Source organism: Geotrypetes seraphini, chromosome 6 (genome assembly GCF_902459505.1).
Source record: "Geotrypetes seraphini chromosome 6, aGeoSer1.1, whole genome shotgun sequence".
Classification (NCBI taxonomy): Eukaryota; Metazoa; Chordata; class Amphibia; order Gymnophiona; family Dermophiidae; genus Geotrypetes; species Geotrypetes seraphini.
The window spans coordinates 210,583,184-210,601,490 of record NC_047089.1 but is presented as its reverse complement, the minus strand read 5'-3'; the positions used below and the strand labels follow the sequence as shown (position 1 = coordinate 210,601,490).

The 18,307-nt window shown below is 42.0% G+C and overlaps 1 protein-coding gene across 6 annotated transcripts in view; it reads right to left on the bottom strand.

The window, feature by feature from the left end:
* Positions 1 to 18,307, bottom strand: part of NSD3 (nuclear receptor binding SET domain protein 3) — a 247,944-nt gene that overhangs the window by 121,490 nt on the left and 108,147 nt on the right. For all 6 annotated transcript variants that reach the window (XM_033948594.1, XM_033948593.1, XM_033948592.1 and 3 more), the window contains 2 exons: positions 13,502 to 13,602; positions 3,778 to 3,823 (listed from right to left, as the gene is read on the bottom strand). In XM_033948594.1, coding sequence (XP_033804485.1) covers positions 3,778 to 3,823; positions 13,502 to 13,602 — 147 coding nt within the window. The remainder of the gene's footprint in view (positions 1 to 3,777; positions 3,824 to 13,501; positions 13,603 to 18,307) is intronic.

Sequence of the window (18,307 nt, the reverse complement as noted above, 5' to 3'; positions counted from 1 at the left end):
TTCCAGGCATCCACCACCCTCTCCGTAAAGTAGAATTTCCTAACATTGCCCCTGAATCTACCACCCCTCAACCTCAAATTATGTCCTCTGGTTTTACCATTTTCCTTTCTCTGGAAAAGATTTTGTTCTACGTTAATACCCTTTAAGTATTTGAACGTCTGAATCATATCTCCCCTGTCTCTCCTTTCCTCTAGGGTATACATATTCAGGGCTTCCAGTCTCTCCTCATACGTCTTCTGGCGCAAGCCTCCTATCATTTTCGTCGCCCTCCTCTGGACCGCCTCAAGTCTTCTTATGTCTTTCGCCAGATACGGTCTCCAAAACTGAACACAATACTCCATGTGGGGCCTCACCAATGACCTGTACAGGGGCATCAACACCTTCTTCCATCTACTGACTACGCCTCTCTTTATACAGCCCAGAATCCTTCTGGCAGCAGCCACTGCCTTGTCACACTGTTTTTTCGCCTTTAGATCTTCGGACACTATCACCCCAAGGTCCCTCTCCCCGTCCGTGCATATCAGCTTCTCTCCTCCAAGCATATACGGTTCCTTCCTATTATTAATCCCCAAATGCATTACTCTGCATTTCTTTGCATTGAATTTTAGTTGCCAGGCATTAGACCATTCCTCTAACTTTTGCAGATCCTTTTTCATATTCTCCACTCCCTCTTCGGTGTCTACTCTGTTACAAATCTTGGTATCATCTGCAAAAAGGCACACTTTTCCTTCTAACCCTTCAGCAATGTCACTCACATACATATTGAACAGGATTGGCCCCAGCACCGAACCCTGAGGGACTCCACTAGTCACCTTTCCTTCCTTCGAGCGACTTCCATTAACCACCACCCTCTGGCGTCTGTCCGACAGCCAGTTTCTGACCCAGTTCACCACTTTGGGTCCTAACTTCAGCCCTTCAAGTTTGTTCAACAGCCTCCTATGAGGAACTGTATCAAAGGCTTTGCTGAAATCCAAGTAAATTACATCTAGCATATGTCCTCGATCCAGCTCTCTGGTCACCCAATCAAAAAATTCAATCAGGTTCGTTTGGCACGATTTACCTTTTGTACAGCCATGTTGCCTCGGATCCTGTAACCCATTAGATTCAAGGAAATACACTCTCCTTTCTTTCAGCAACACTTCCATTATTTTTCCAACAACTGAAGTGAGGCTCACCGGCCTGTAGTTTCCTGCTTCATCCCTGTGACCACTTTTATGAATAGGGACCACATCCGCTCTCCTCCAATCCCCAGGAATCACCCCCGTCTCCAGAGATTTGTTGAACAAGTCTTTAATAGGACTCGCCAGAACCTCTCTGAGCTCCCTTAGTATCCTGGGATGGATCCCGTCTGGTCCCATCGCTTTGACCACCTTCAGTTTTTCAAGTTGCTCATAAACACCCTCCTCCGTGAACGGCGCAGAATCTACTCCATTTTCTCATGTAACTTTGCCAGACAATCTCGGTCCTTCTCCAGGATTTTCTTCTGTGAACACAGAACAGAAGTATTTGTTTAGCACATTTGCTTTCTCCTCATCACTCTCCACATATTTGTTCCCAGCATCTTTTAGCCTAGCAATTCCATTTTTTATCTTCCTCCTTTCACTAATATATCAGAAAAAATTTTTATCTCCCTTTTTTACATTTTTAGCCATTTGTTCTTCCGCCTGTGCCTTCGCCAAACGTATCTCTCTCTTGGCTTCTTTCAGTTTCACCCTGTACTCCTTTCTGCTCTCCTCTTCTTGGGGTTTTTTATATTTCATGAACGCCAACTCTTTCGCCTTTATTTTCTCAGCCACTAGGTTGGAGAACCATATCGGCTTCCTTTTTCTCTTGTTTTTATTGATTTTCTTCACATAAAGGTCCGTTGCCATTTTTATCGCTCCTTTCAGCTTAGACCACTGTCTTTCCACTTCTCTTATGTCCTCCCATCCTAACAGCTCTTTCTTCAGGTACTTTCCCATTGCATTAAAGTGCGTACGTTTGAAATCTAGGACTTTAAGTATCGTGCGGCCGCTCTCCACTTTAGCCGTTATATCAAACCAAATCGTTTGATGATCGCTACTACCCAGGTGAGCACCCACTCGAACATTAGAGATACTCTCTCCATTTGTGAGGACCAGATCCAATATCGCTTTTTCCCTTGTGGGTTCCGTCACCATTTGTCTGAGCAGAGCCTCTTCAAAGGCATCCACAATCTCCCTACTTCTTTCCGATTCCGCAGACGGAACATTCCAGTCCGCATCCGGCAGGTTGAAATCTCCCAACAGCAGAACCTCCTCTTTCCTTCCAAACTTTTGGATATCCACAATCAGATCCTTATCAATTTGCTGCGATTGAGTCGGAGGTCTGTAGACTACACCCACGTAGATAGAAGTTCCATCTTCTCTTTTCAGAGCAATCCATATCGCTTCTTCCTCTCCCCAGGTCCCTTGCATTTCGGTCGCTTGGATATTGATCTTTACATAGAGAGCTACTCCTCCACCTTTATGACCATCTCTGTCCTTCCTAAAAAGCTGAATGCATGAAAATCCCAGGGGCAAAAATCACATATTCCATGGGGAATTTTCTAGTCACATGGCACACTGCCATCTGAGATTTATCCAGCTTTATGTTAACGTTAAAAAGAATAGATGGACACAACTCTGCAATGCTGTGTGAAATACAGACTTTTAGCAAATTGGTACTTAACTGCTTTTCCAAGCCGCTCACAGCTCTGAAAGATACTGTCATAGTAAAATAATAAATGACAGCAGATGAAAGCCAAATAGACCCTTTCAGTTTGCTTTGTTAAAATGCCTTCTCTTTAATTTCAATACCAACTCTCACCTTCCCGCCCTGTCTTGTACCTGTACTTCTTAACTCTTTACCACCATACTTATTCTAAGCATGCCCAATAATCTGTTAGAAGTGGAAATGTCCACCATTTCTATAGACAGATTATTTCAGACCATCTTCAATGTTGATTCTTATAAATCCAGTGCTTATTTCTTTAGCCACGAGAAGGATTAATTTTTTTTTAACAGGTTGGGAAGACACATACAGAGGTGCATGTTGCTTCTATTTTATGAGGGCATAAGTGCCCATGTGACATTATAACATAGCTTCCCTTAAAGCTCCTACACAAAGTTACACCTGCTCTGAGAGACATAACTTTTTCCATATAAGTTTAAATTATGAATATATTTTATAAGATAAGCACACAAGTGCCACTTTTACCCCAACTCTGCCCCTTCTCTGCCCTCAAAAGTATGTGCAGGTATAAGGTATACTTTTATGCACTGGTAGCACATGCTGTTAGAGATGTATATCCTTTGATAATTTTATAAGCAGCAATCCATGAATGCAAACTGCTTCTTTAAAAGAAAGAATGCCTTAAAAATTATTTCAAACATGATCTGGAATTATTCAAGTATATCTGAACTTACAAGCCAAACAGGTGAGCCAATATTCAGGTTCTATCCCTGTCTCATTGTCAAGTCTTTTAAGTATTCCTTACAGCTGCCAAAATTATTAGGCTATTTTCAGAAAAAAAAAAATATCCAACCTTCTCATCTTCATTAGAAACTAAATACAAGTCACATCACTGCAGTTTGGGATTCTTAGTAATAAGCAAGTTAGTGATTTCCAATAGTTGTAATGGCATAAATCCGATACTAATGGACATAATGCCAAATGGTACCTCTTCAGATAAAAATAACACAGGCAACAAGAATATAGTATTTACAATACAGGGGAACTAAAAGACAAAGCAATGCAAAACAAGTAAATGAGGCTCACCTTTCTGTAATCCAGTCTTCACTGCTGCCTGTGGAGTAGTTTCCACCTGTTTAGATGGAAAGCCCAGTTACTAGGGGACTATTGAAACCAGTCATATTGCTAATTAAATGGTATACAAATTTATTTCTAAATTTATTAGTGTGCAACATCCTCATGTCCATAAGCTTACCCTATGCACTATGCTAAATTCCAAATCAGGGCAAGCTGCATTTGTTGAGTTTTAAGAGGCTTTCAAATGTTATATTGGCTTTCATTTCACCCTTGCTTCATAAAGTAGGAATGTCAGCCTATTTGGTCCTTAAACCCACAAATTAGTCTGGTTTTCTTTGACTATTCATGAGATGTTACAATTATGTTGCATACCTCCACTATGCTCTCATTCTCAATGTTAAAAGCCACTCTTCAAATGGGACCCAAGAGAATGAAACCAAATGAAACAGAACTTGTTTTTCCTACACTCATGTTATAGTGTCTTCAGTGACACATGGAAACACATCCAAAACGAAAACTCATCCTTCTCCAAGAGAACAGCTTTCTTGTTTCTGTAGTTTAGTATAGTTTAGTTTGTATTCAGCTTCAGAGCACATGATTTTTTTTCTGCTGCTCAGTAACACTTGAGCAACAAGGTTATTATTCATTTATATCTGGTACCTCTGCACAGAAGTGATTAGAGCAACGGGATGAAAACCAGGAGTCCCACTGGGCAAGTCACTTAACCCTCCACTGACTCAGGTATTTAGGACTGCGAGCTCTCTAGGGACAGAAAAAATATCTACTGAACCTGAATGTACACCACTGATTGCTTTTGGGCTTGTAAGGTGGTATATAAAAATAATAGTTTTCTTGCATGATAATGGGAAATCAAATTTACTAACAGTGCACAAATACAAAATGGAAAAATGAGGAACTTATGCTGAAGCTAGATTTGATTATCTAAAATTCAACAGAAAAATTTAAAAAAAAATTAGCTTGCTTTATTTTCCAGTTAACTCCACAAACCACAGCAGCCAGTAGATAGGTGAGACATTTTAGATAAGTGGGTTATCTCCCAATGGCCGCATGCCATATGCAGAAGGAATCCACTTCAGATTTTTTTCTTTGACTTTCCTCTACTTCACTGGGAGTTCTAGCACCACCTGCAGCACTGAGAGCTCCATCCACAGTATGTGAAGTAGGGTCACCAATAGGAACATTCCCAAGAACCAACTGTTCTGTTGAAAAGGGAAACAGCAGAACACAAACAGCCAAAGCCAACAAAGGCATCCAAGGAGTTTAGGAAGTACCCCTGAATGCACCTGGAACACATATACGGAATACTTCAAAGCCCCAAAGGGCTAACTGGTAAACTTGGAGAAGTAAAAGCAAAAAGATAGTAGGAAGGTGCAGGAAGGATAAGAAGGGAGTCTAGAATATCTTATCTATCTACTGGAAAATATATTATCAATGTAAGGACATCTTTTTTTCCAGTGCAATAGGTGAGACATTCTAGACAAGTGGGATGTACAAAAGCAATCCCAAAAAGCTAGGGTGGGTTGACTGCACCGATCCTCAAGACCAAGGACCCAAAAGCAGAGTCCTGTCTTGCTGCCACATCCACTCTGTAAAATTTGGCAAACATGCACAGAGTAGACCAAGGAGCTGCTCTACAAATCTCCTCAGGGGAGATTGCCCTAGCCTCGGTCCACGAGGAGGCCATACTCCTGGAAGAATGTGCCTTGTCAGAAACAAGAAACTGTTCATCACAAAGAAAGTAGGCTGATGAAATGGCCCTATGGATACATCTGGAAATACTGACCATGGAAGCGGAAATGCCCCGCTTAGAAAAAATAAGACAGCACAAAAAGGTGGTCTGAGAGGTGAAACTCATTTCTGACCTATAGATAGCGCCGGAGAACTCTGCAGACATCCAATTTCTGCAAAATGCAGTCCTGTTTCTTAGAACCAGTAGGCTGAAAAACAGGCAAATGCACTTCCTGCTTAACATGGAATGTCAACACCACCTTTGGCAGAAATGAACTGTGTGGAGAGATAGCAAAGTTACTTACCCTAACAGGTGTTATCCGGGGACAGCAGGCAGATAGTCTCACATATGTGGATGACATCATCCAGGGAGCCCGGTATGGACAGTGTGAAAAGTGTATTGTCACTTTTAAGCTATCCACAACGTGCCTGTGTGAGTGCCTTCCCACCCAACGCTGGTTTGCAGTGTTATCAGTTCTATGCACAAGTGAAGAAGCCAATTAGGGGAGATGGGTGGGATGTGAGAATATCTGCCTGCTGTCCCCAGATAACACCTGTTATAGTAAGTAACTGTGCTTTATCCCAGGTCAAGCAGGCAGCATATACTCACGTGGGACTCCCAAGCTTACGAAATGGGATGGAGGGAGTGTTGGCCTCTAAATAACACATAAATAGGAAGATATTTATATATATAGTCCCATTCAAGCAGGCGGAGCAAGGGAACAAAAAGAAAAGAGAATAATAAGAAGCATACAACTCATTCTCCGAGAGCGGAAAGAGTAGGAATAGCAAAGTGTAGGGAGGCTCTAAGGAGAAGAGACGACCTCAGAGTGGCAGACAAGTCCAAGTTTGACGAGGAAGACGCCAGAAGGACTGAAGAGAAAGTAGAGAGGGGAAGAGAAAAAAGGGCCAAATGAGAAAATCCCAGAATGCCATTCGTTTCCCCTTGAGAAGACAGGAAATGAGAGGGAAAACCCAAAAATTGGAAAAAAGAAAGGATGGTTCCTGTTGAATAAACTAATGTTGTAGGATGAAACCAGGAGTAAGAGCATAGAAAAGGAAAGAGATTCTGTACTATGATGTTAGCAGAGAACTGAAAAGAAAGACTATCAGATTAAATCATATATGAACAGTTCTGCCAGGAGGCTGTGTGAGAGCTCTGGATTGTTTTGTAAGGAGAACAGAGCTAATGGAAGAAAACAGAGGAGAAACTAGTGGAAAAGGGACTGAATCAATAGTAAACTGGAATAAACAGCATGAAATGATCCTGCTAAAGCAGTAAGTTTTGAAAATTTTAGAGAGCAGAAAATGCAAATTTTGGAAAACCTATGTGAAAGTTGTTCAAGCTGGATTTGAACCCAGGTCTTCACAGTGTCAAGCAGTCCTGTGAACCTTTAGGATACCTCTCTGCTTTGAAGCATTGGGCTACAACTATACCAAGAGAAACAAAGAGTACAGAGCTCAGACATTGGAATGGTAATGAGGAGAAATAGGACCTTTTTCCATTGAAATAACTAACTAAACTAAACTAAATCTTAAGTTTGTATACCACATCATCTCCATAAAGATAGAGCTCGACACGGTTTACAGGTAATTCAATAAATGAGGGAAGGACATAAGAAATTAGAGGTTTGAAGAGGATAGCTAGCTTTACATTTTAAATAGATAGCTTTATGTTTTGGAGAAAAGCCAGGTTTTCAGATGCTTTCGGAATAATTGGAATGAGCCTAGGTTCCACAGCGGGGCAAGGAGGTTATTCCAAAGCTCAGTGAATTTGAAGAAAAGGGATTTCCCTAATTTACCTGCATACATGACACCTTTTAATGAGGGGAAAGATAGTTTGAGTATGTGGGCGGATCTGGTAGTGTCAGGTCTCGAAGAATTCCAGGATATTTGGATTGGGGGAGGAAGAATGCCATGAAAATTAGGTAGGTACATTTAAAGTGAATCCTAGAAATCACCAGAAGCCAGTGAAGTTTTGACAGAAGTGGGGAAACATGATCGAATTTGCTTTTTGCGAAGATCAACCTATCCGCAGTGTTCTGGATCCGCTGAAGTCTTTGAAGATTTTTCTTGGTTAGACATAGATAGATGGAATTACAATAGTCCAGTCTGGAAAGAATGATTGATTGTACAAGGACAGCAAAATGTTGTTGGCGGAAGCAGGATCTCACTTTCCTCAACATGTGAATATTAAAAAAAAGTTTTTTACCAGAGAGTTGAGATGATCATTAAAGGAAAGTGTAGAGTCAATAATGATGCCCAAATCTTTGCTTGAGAATTTGATCTGCAGTGTGGGACCAGAAGGTAGTGGAATGAGCATGGGTAACTGATCTAATTTTGGGCCAAGCCGGAGTAATTTTGTTTTGGACTCATTCAGCTTCATTTGTACAGAGAGGGCCCAGGATTGTAGTTTCGTTATGCAAGCTGTTATAAAGAATTGATAGGAAAGGTGCAAAGAAGAGAGTAACCAAGAATGTGGCTGCAATCAGAAGAGGAATAAAGCCAGAGAGAAACATAGTCCAATGGAAGCAAAGTTCAGAGTGACCGGATGGCTGAAAATTAGTTATGAAGAGAATGAGATAGAAAAAAGGTATAGCCCTTGGGATGGGAAAAATAGGTATGTACCAGAAGTGACCTACAACCTGTACTTTGGAGATTTGATCCCAATACAGAACTGTATGTCTGAGTGAAGTTTTAGAAACGAAAAGAGGCAGAAGAAACCCTACATGATTTGAGTGTGGTTACAAGGGAAGCTCAGGGTCCGAACTCACAATCCAGGGAGCCGAGGTTGGAGTCCTCAGTATTGCATTACGTACTCATACATTAGAGGTGCTTTGGAAAAGGTTGTGTAGAAGCGAGAGATGAGGTCAAGTATTAGAAAATATTAAATATTAAAAACCTGAAAATCATAAGGGAAATTTAAATACTATTAGGAGTAGAGCTTGAATCCATGGGAGCACATTTCTATGAGATGAGCACCTAAACCAGTTCACCATCTTAATGGCTGTGGTGAAGGGAGAATGTGAGGATACCCAAAAAAACGAAGAGAAATATATTGGCGATGGAACATGATGGCCACTAGTGGGAAGAAAATATATTGTGTTTGAAGAATAGAAAACAGCACCATGAAAATTAAAATTCAATATAGCGGTCATTGGAAATTTGGAAAAAGTGCTTAGTAATAACTATTTAGGCAGTTGTGAAATGTTAAGTGACATACCCAGAGTCACAAGGAGCTGCACTGGGAGTTGAACTCAGAACCTCAAAGTGGTGAGGCAGCTGGCCAAAGTGCTAGATTATTATTTCACTGAATGTATGGCAGATTGTAAGCATGACGGAGTACATAGATAGGTCAGAGAAAATGTCAGAGGCCCAAATAGCCACAACAGGGAAAAAAATAACTCCAGTACCCTAGTGTGTCAAAGAAACTGTACCAAATATTGGGTTTGCTGAAATTTCCAGAGAATGAAGCACTGTAGGCGAAAGTAATGAAGGGGTCAGCAAGGAAAAATAGAATGCGTTACAGGAGGAAATGCAATGGAGAAAAAACTCAACTGACCCGAAAGGAATAAAGGAGAAAAAGTGCCAGTAAGGGCATGACTTCATTTGAGACATGCATAGAGTCACAAGGAGAAGTAGTTGCACAACCTTTGAGCTTAAGGAAGCAGCAGCTCCGCCAGAGAGGCATACCACCCTTCTAGGATGAGTTGGGTTTTTGTTTTTTGTTTTTTACTATTCTCTCTCTCAAAAAAAAAAATATATATCATTGTGAATAATGCTGGCTATACTTAATAATAGTGAGCCTTGAAACAGAAAAATATATAACAGACAGAGAAAAGGTCTGAACTGACAATAATGCAATAGCCATTCCTGATAGAAAATAGAAGAGGAATGGAGAAAACTGTGAAGACAGCAGTATGACATGCGACATAATAGGGCTGCCAATTTGCTCCTTCAGGAATGCCTCTAGTGGTACTCCTTTGCTGGCACCAGTCTTCCAGCTCTGAAAAGAGCCCTGCAGTAACCAAGCCAGAGTCTTCCCTTCTAGAGTGTCACCTTTATGAGTATAATATGTAGATTTGTATGCATACAGTGCAAACTCATAGATTCAGAACTCTTGAAGTAATTGGAACTGAAGCCCCTGTGTACCAGTGACAGAAAAACAGCTCTGGTGAGTTACAGCAAGAAACTAAGGAATAATCAGATGATTATGCAAGGCCCAGATTCTTAAAACTTTAACACCATCACTAAACTGTTTACTGATGGTTCAGCCTGTAATCATTTTAGTGGCGGATTATCAAAACGGATTATCTCTGTCAATAGCGAGCTTTTTAGCAGTCTCTGACAATGACATATAAATGGGCTCTTCAACATTGAATGAGCCCTCCGGTGGATTCTTTAAAAAAGCTGAGCCATTTTCGAAAAGCTGCATCAGATTTTGGCGACAAAAATAAGCGACTGGTCCAGGGGTGCCAGTACAAACACAACAGTATCAGAGACTGCTAGAAAGCCATGTTGTGATGCAGGGGGAGAGATGCTCATTTTCTCCCCTTGCATCACAAGAGTTCTCCCCCCAGCAGCAGGAGAGATGCCAATTCTCTCCAGCTGATAAGAAATGACTACCCTGAGCACCCCTTTCCCCCGCAGTAGAAGAGATGCCAATTCTCTCCTACTGCCAAGAAACACCTGTCGCTACCCAACCATGTGCACTCCCATAGTGGGAGAGATGCCCACTCTCTCTGGCTACCAAGTGATCCCTCTCCGCCATACAACACCTCCCTCCTGCCTCCGACACCCCCTCCCCCTTACCTCCAAGTAGATGACATGAAGGACGCAGATTCCCTCCTCCCAGCTGGTGCATCCTAAGGCCCTTCCATGAGGCATACGGGCCAATCACAGCCTTAGGCCCCTTCATGGTGCTTCTGGGGAGAGGCCTGAGGCTCTGATTGGCCCAGGTTATATAAGGCCCCTCCCACAGGAGCGGCCATAAACAACTTGGGCCAATCAGAGCCTCAGGCCCCTCCCTGATGCATACCGGGGAGGGGAAGGCCCATTTTGGATGATACAGTTGGAGGAGGAAATCCGCATCCCTCAAGTCATCTACTTAGAAGTAAGGGTGAGGGGGCATCAGAGGCAGGGGGGAGGTGTTGCATGGCAAGGAGTCACTTGGTAGCGAGAGAGAATGGGCATCTCTCCCGCTGCAGGGGGTGGGTGTGGCTAGGTGGTGGCAGGAGTTTTTTGGCAGCGGGAGAGAATCAGCATCTCTCTTGCTGCAGGGGGGGGGGGGGGTACATGCAAGGCAGGCATTTCTTGACAGTGGGAGAGAATTGGCATCTCTCCCACTGCTGGGGGAAGGGAGGTTTGTTGGTTGGCAGCGGGAGAGATCGAAAATCTCTCCCGTAGTATTTTTGGCAGGTTTTTTAACGAGTTTTTTTCTGCGCATGTGCCCCTTGCTATCACCAGTTGTGTTCCCACCTCTCCCGGCCGTGCCACATAGAATGTGGCGCAAAGATGCTCCTGAAGCACAATGCTTGCACAATCTTGCCATGAATTTGGAGTATAGGAGCCCAAGAACCCCATCCTAACAAGATTTGAGGCAAAAAGTGCAGGGAGATTTTGAAATAAAGAGCACTAAAAATCCAAGATGGTCGCCGCTAAGAAGTTTGTGTCAAAATCGCAATATTTTTCACATATAGCAAAGCACAAAAATGGTGATTTTAGGATTTGTCAGGTGGGGGAACATAAGGGGACATGAAGAAACCTGCAAAGCAATGAAATTCAGACCCACCCACCCCCACCCCCGAATTACCTCACAAGCAGTAATAGCCTTACTCACTGTGACCTGTACTGGATATGTGCTGCAGCCTGCCTCAGCTCTTTTACAGCTGGATGAGAAGAAATCACTGCCTCATGCTGGGAATGCTTCCTCGATGCTGATCTTCAGGCTGCCAGTCAGACACAGTGACCGACCGTACCTCCACCCTCATGAATCGATGGACATGCTAAGGGACAGGTGGAAGCGAAAACACAGCCGGCGCCCTGCAAGACACCACTGAGCCTCCAAAGGCTGTCTAACAGCCTGCTCTTGAACCCTCGCTAAATAGAAAGTGAGGAAAAAGTGGGGACGGCCCCAAGCTCCAAAGAAAGAAATGCAGGCTGCCCAACAAATACTATTTGGGATCAGCCTGTCAACTGCAGACCGGAGTCTGCTTCTTCTCTATGCAGGCAGAGCTGAAGAAACACTCCTAGCACAAAGAAAACCCCGAGAAAGGAATGAAAATTAAACTAAACTAAAACTTAGTTTTATAGACCGAGTCATCAACCAAGAGGAGCTCGACTCGGTTTACATAATACATAAATTTGACAAGAAAAAGTAGACTGAAATAGTTAATTTCCAAAATGTTTAGCAAACAAAAAAGTTTTCAGAACTTTCTGGAATAAAGCAAAAGAACATAAACTTCTTAAAGTAAGCAGTAAAGCATTCCAGAATTTGGTTAATTTAAAAGCAAAAGAATAACTAAATCTCTTAAAGGTTCTTATTTTACCACTGCGAGAGGGAAATGTAAGTTTTAATTTTTGAGAACTTCTGGCAAGATGAGATCTATGAACATTCCAGTCTAAAGGAATCAAAGTGGAAAAAATGCCAAATAGGATCTTAAATGCAATACAAATGCACTTAAATTGAATTCTGAGATCCACTGGAAGCCAATGTAATTCCTTGAGTAGAGGGGTTACGTGATCAAATTTACTCTTACCAAAGATAAGTTTAGCTGCAGTGTTCTGTATTAACTGAAGTCTCTGAAGACTGAAATTTGAAATATCCAAATACACTGAATTGCAGTAATCCAGCCTTGACAAAATGATTGATTGAACCAATACAGAGAAGTGTTGTTGGTGAAAAAGTGCTCTCACTCTTCTCAGAGCACAGAGGCTGAAAAAACACTTTTTAATAAGCGAATTTAGTTGGTCCTTAAATGTAAGTGAAGAATCAATAACAATACCTAGTATTAACGAGGAAAACTCAATTTTCAAAGATTCTCCTGAGTCTAAGATCACAGCAGAAGGGAGAGAATCTAACTTTGGGCCAAGCCATAAAAGAGAGCAGAACAGAAACATTCCTTCAGGCATGCTTACACAAGGGAAAAACTGCAGGTGGTGCTAGAGCTCCCAGTGAAGTAGAGGAAGGTCACAGAAAAAAAATCCGGAGTGGATTCCTTCTGCATATGGCACGCAGCCATTGGGAAATAACCCACTTGTCTAGAATGTCTCACTTATTGCACTGGAACAAACTATATTATTGTTGCAAGTCCTGTTTAAATTTAAATAAAAATGTTCTACAAAGACTACAGTTTCAAAGAAAGCCGTATGTGATACTATGTAGTAAGATTCCATAAGTTGCTACCTTGACAGTTTTTTTTCTTTGAAATCATTTTTATTGAAAAATTTTCATGTTAGAAAAAGAAATCAGTGCAAGGGATAACAAATTAGATGACATGAAATCATTCAAAGATATATCATCCCCAACGAACAGTAAACAATTTTTTAAAATAGCATCTGGCATACTAGAATCTTAGTTTTTTTTCAGTTATCTACTTTACTTATATAATGTGTGCCATACATTTTGGTCATCACTCTTCATTTTAGGCCCTTTGGGGTAGGAACCTATCAACTGCAATTTTCTTTTATTTGTATATTTTCATTGTCTTGTCTTATTAAACAAGAAAATACTTATTCATTTTAGAAAAGGGTTTGTCATCTTGCTCTGTAGAAACCCCAGAAAAGTACTCTCTCATGAGTATAATTCATTTGCTAAGCTTTACTGTAAGAAAAGGTGTGGGTGGGTGGGGGGGGGGGGGCCAAGGACTAAAATGAAAAGTAAGAAAAAAAAGGAAACAGACTGCTCAGGCTGTATGACCTTCATGGATATAACAAAAAACAGGGCTAATATTTTAATACCACTCAAATCCAGGCAATAACCAACCTGCTCCTTTTTGACTTTCTTCTTTGGCACTACCTCAGTTGATTTTTCAGACTCTGAACGAGTTCGGATTGACCTTCTTTGTTGCTTCTTTTCGGAAGAGCCTAACAAATAAATAGGATCTACATGGCATGACACTTTCCACAGGAATTTCAGTTTCTTTTAGATTTAGCTAAAGGGCCAATGCTCCTTCTTCATTAAATATTTTGTTACAAAAACTTCCGATTGTGAAACTATCCATGAAGATTTTGATATGTGTTACCAGGTACAGTAGGTGTCAAAACAGCATGTTATGGCTAGGAAAGTGGCAAAAAATTTAGAAAACAACTAGGATTTTTTTTCGGTGTCCAGTCAATTAATCCCCAGTCACTTAGGGCTAGATTCACTAAGCTGACCAATCGTGTCCCGACCGGTTTGCAACTGGTTTTTGACCCCGAACCGATTCACTAACCTGCCTCCCGATCCCATCCGCCCATGCAAATGAGGGAAAATGTAATGCAAAACAGGAAGGCAGCAATTCATTAAAAAATAAAAGGGAACACTGATTGTGTTGGCCGATCCAAAAATAGGCGACTGCTGAGGGCCAGTCACTCACGTCCCTGCCGACTCTCCTGCTCCATGCTGCATTGAAATCCCAGCCCTGCAGCCCTGAAATCCAAACTTCCCCCTGCTCTCTGCTGCCCAGACTGATCTCTGCCACCCTTCCCTGCAGTGTGAGCTCACGGGTTTAAAGTGGGGCTGCACTACGGCGTGTTCCAGAACACGCCACAGTGCAGCCCCGCTTTAAACCTGCGGGCTCACACTGCAAGGAAGGCGACAGAGAGCAGGAGAGTCGGGGCAGGTTAAAAAGGCCTAGGATTCGCGTGTTCTGGCTGAGTCTTCTTTTCTGATTGCCCCCCTCCCTTTATGCAAAACACCATGATGATGAATGCAGAGGTTGAACCCCGTGAAAATCCAAAGTGTCTACAGTCTGGCAGAGTCCTTTGCGCAAAGTACTTGCAGTTCCCAGATGGGCTTTCACTTCATGCACGTTGCTCAGAGTAACATCTGGCTTTTATATACTTATGGATATTTTTTTGCAGACAAGGGGGGATGTAATAAGTGCAGAGTGATTTCTTATTAAACTGTCGCCAGTCATCCACCTTTTTTTTTTTTTTTTTAAATTTCCCTTGCCACTTGCAAATACATTCCCTGCTGCAGTTGACTCGTTTATGTATCTTCCTTGTGCAGAGAAAGCATGTGCAGACCATCGAAAGGCAAAGAAGATAGTCTGCACATAGGTCAGGATCGCTAACCAGTGATCCGTGTTGTCGGTGGGGGGCGTTCCTCCGATCACCCCCATTTGAATATGGATCCACAGTGAATTGGTTGGCCTGCCACGGATCGGATGCAATCGGGCAGGTTAGTGAATCTAGCCCTTATTCCCCATCACTTAATCCTCGAGTTACATAATCCCTGCTAGCTAGTCTCCAATAATATTCAATATATTGTAATTCGTTAAGCCCTTCCCTTTTTGATCCTTTTTAAAGAGCCTTTGCTCACATATAGAGTTTTAGATATATCTGTATATATGTAGAGACATATGTAGAAGAGACGTGCGGCGGCAGCCAAAAAAGCAAAAGGATGCTAAGAATTATTTTAAAAAGGATGGTTAACAAGATTAAGAATGTTAGAATGTCCCTGTATCGCTTCATGGTGTGACCTCATCTGGAGTATTGCGTTCAATTCTGGTCTCCTTATCTCAAGAAAGATATAGTGGTGCTAGAAAAGGTTCAAAGAAGAGCGACCAAGATGGTAAAGGTGATGGAACTCCTCTCGTATGAGGAAAGACTAAAATGGTTAGGGCTCTTCAGCTTGGAAAAGAGACGGCTGAGGGGAGATATGATTTAAGTTTACAAAATCCTGAGTGGAGTAGAACAGGTTCATGTGGATCGATTTTCCACTCTGTCAAAAATTATAAAGACTAGGGGACACTCAAAGTTAAAGAGAAATACTTTTAAAACCAATAGGAGGAAATATTTTTTTCACTCAGAGAATAGTTAAGCTTTGGAACGCATTGCTAGAGGTTGTGATAAGAGCGGATAGCATAGCTCAGTGGTCTCAAACTCAATCCCTTTGCAGGGACACATTTTGGATTTGTAGATTCTTGGAGGGCCGCAGAAAAATAGTTAATGACTTATTAAAGAAATGACAATTTTCATGAGGTAAAACTCTTTATAGTTTATAAATCTTTCCTTTAATAGTAAAAGGAAAGATTTATAAACTATAAAGAGTTTTACCTCATGAAAATTGTCATTTCTTTAATAAGAAATTAACTATTTTTTCTGCGGCCTCCAAGTACCCTATTTTTTTTTTTGCGGCCCTCACAGTTAAAGTTTAACATCTTTCCTTTGTCAGAACTGACACATTTCAATCACTATATTGGAAATAAAATCATTTTCCCTACCTTTGTTGTCTGGTGACTATTTTTCTGTGCTTTACCTATGTTTCATGAGCCTTCTTGTCCACTGATTGGTTTTCTCTCTGTCTTCACTTTCTGCCTTATCTTTGGCATTAACTTAACATTCAATTTTTCCATTTTTCTGCTTTCTTTTCAAAATCTACATTTCCATGTCTCACCTTCCCTATCTCTCTCCTTCCCTCCCTATTTCCATGGTCTGACATCTTTCTCCTTCTCTCCCCCCAGGGTAACTTTTCTCTTTCTCTTTCCCTTCCTCCTTTCTGCCTCCTGCAGTCCATCTCCCTTCCGGAACTTGAAGGCGAGGAGGATGGCAGTTTGAGTGCAGAGCTCCTCTCCCTGGACAATCTGCCTGCTTTTAAACATCAGCAGCAGTGGGAGATCAATTGCTTTTACACCTAAGCAGCAACGGGACCAACCCACCAAAAACCCACAGTCCCGGTCCTGCAAAAATATGAGCTCCACCCTCCCTGCAGTTCGCTAGGAAAATCAACTGCTTTTACACCTAAGCAGCAGCAGGACCAGCCACCACTACCAAGAGCCCTTTGCCCCGATCCAGCCAGGCATGTGAGCTCCTCCCTCTGCAGTCCATTGGAGAGATCAATCTACCTGCTTTTAAATATCAGCAACAGTGGGAAATCAACTGCTTTTACACCTCAGCAGCAGCGGAACTATCCGCAACTACCAAGAGCCCACAGACCCGATCCAACCAAGAGTGTGAGCTCCACCTCCCCCTGCAGTCCACTAGGAAGATCAACTGTTTTTTACACCTAAGCAGCAACAGGATCAGCCACCACTACCGAGAGCCCTTTGCCCTGATCCAGCCAAACAAGTAAGCTCTTCCCCCAGCATTCCGTTGGAAAAATCAATATGCTTGCTTTTAAATATTATCAGAAGTAGGAGATCAACTGCTTTTACACCTAAGCAGCAACGAGACCAGCCACAACCACCGAGAGCATACAGACCCGATCCTACCAAGAGTGTGAACTCTTCCCCCCATGCAATCCGCTAAGAAGATCGACTGTCGGCTCCGGGCGGCTTTCCCGCAGAGGAGAGAATCCTGCATTCACCGTGGGCCTCATCTGGGGCAGCCTCCTTGGAGCGGCTGGGGCACGGGCAGTGTGCCTGAGAGGGAATGCATGGATGGGAGAACATCGCAGGGGAGGAGACATAGGCATCCTGGGACTGTCTGCCAAGTCTCTTCCCTGAAAAAGCCCTTTCTGGAAACGTCAATCGCTCCTCCTAAACTTACTTGCTCCACTTCATCACTGACGCTGAAACCGTGGATTGAAGACAAAGTTTTATTTTATTTTTCTTTCCAGCTTATGATTTATCTTTAATCTTATCTATTGTTTTGCCTTTTGTCTTTGTTTTGTTCTATTTCTATCATTTAAATTTCTCCAGAATTCTACTGTTCAACGGCTCCCCCTTCTGCTTCTATTCCTTTCTCTCCTCTCTTCTACCTTCCAAAGTATTTAGATCAATGCTGTCTTGTTAAAATGTTTATTTTATTTTTATTTTTCCTCTAACTCTACTTTTCACTTCTCTATTACCCTCCAGGTACTTTAGTTAGATTGTGAGCCTTCGGGACAGTAAGGGAATTTTTCAAGTACCTTTCTTATTACATTACATTACATTAGGGATTTCTATTCCGCCATTACCTTGCGGTTCAAGGCGGATTACAAAAGGTTAATTTAAATAAAAAAACAGAGTTACAATGATTAGCTAGAGAGGTAAGTTGTAGATCTTATAAACATTTAACGGGTTGTTGAGGGTGAGGTGGTTTGTAAAAGAATTAATAGGTGGTCATAGTGGAGGTTCTTTTGTTATTATTAGTGCAGTAATGGGTAGATCAGATGTCAGTTTTAGAGTTACTAAGAGGTCGTGATGTTATTGCTGCTTCAGGAATTTCTTGAAAAGTGTGGTTTTTATTTCTTTTCTGAACGTCCTATAGTCTGGGGTGGTCATCAGAAGGTTGGAGATCTGGTTGTCCAGCCTTGCGGCTTGAGTGGCTAGGAGGCCGTCGTGTAGTTTTGTCCTTTTTACTTCCTTGATTGGGGGGGGTATGAATGGGGAGTGCGTTTTTCTGTGTCTGGTAGTGGGTGCTTGGATGATGCGATTGTTCAAGTATGATGGGCTGTCTCCGTGTAGGGTTTTAAATAATATGCAGTAGAATTTGAATTGGATTCTTTCTTGGATTGGAAGCCAATGTGAGTTGATGAAGGCTTCAGTGATGTGGTCATGTTTTCTCAATGAGTAGATGAGTCTCAAAGCTGTATTTTGGATTGTTTGGAGTTGTCTAATCGTAGTTGCAGGGCAAGGAAGGAAGAGGATGTTGCAGTAGTCCAATA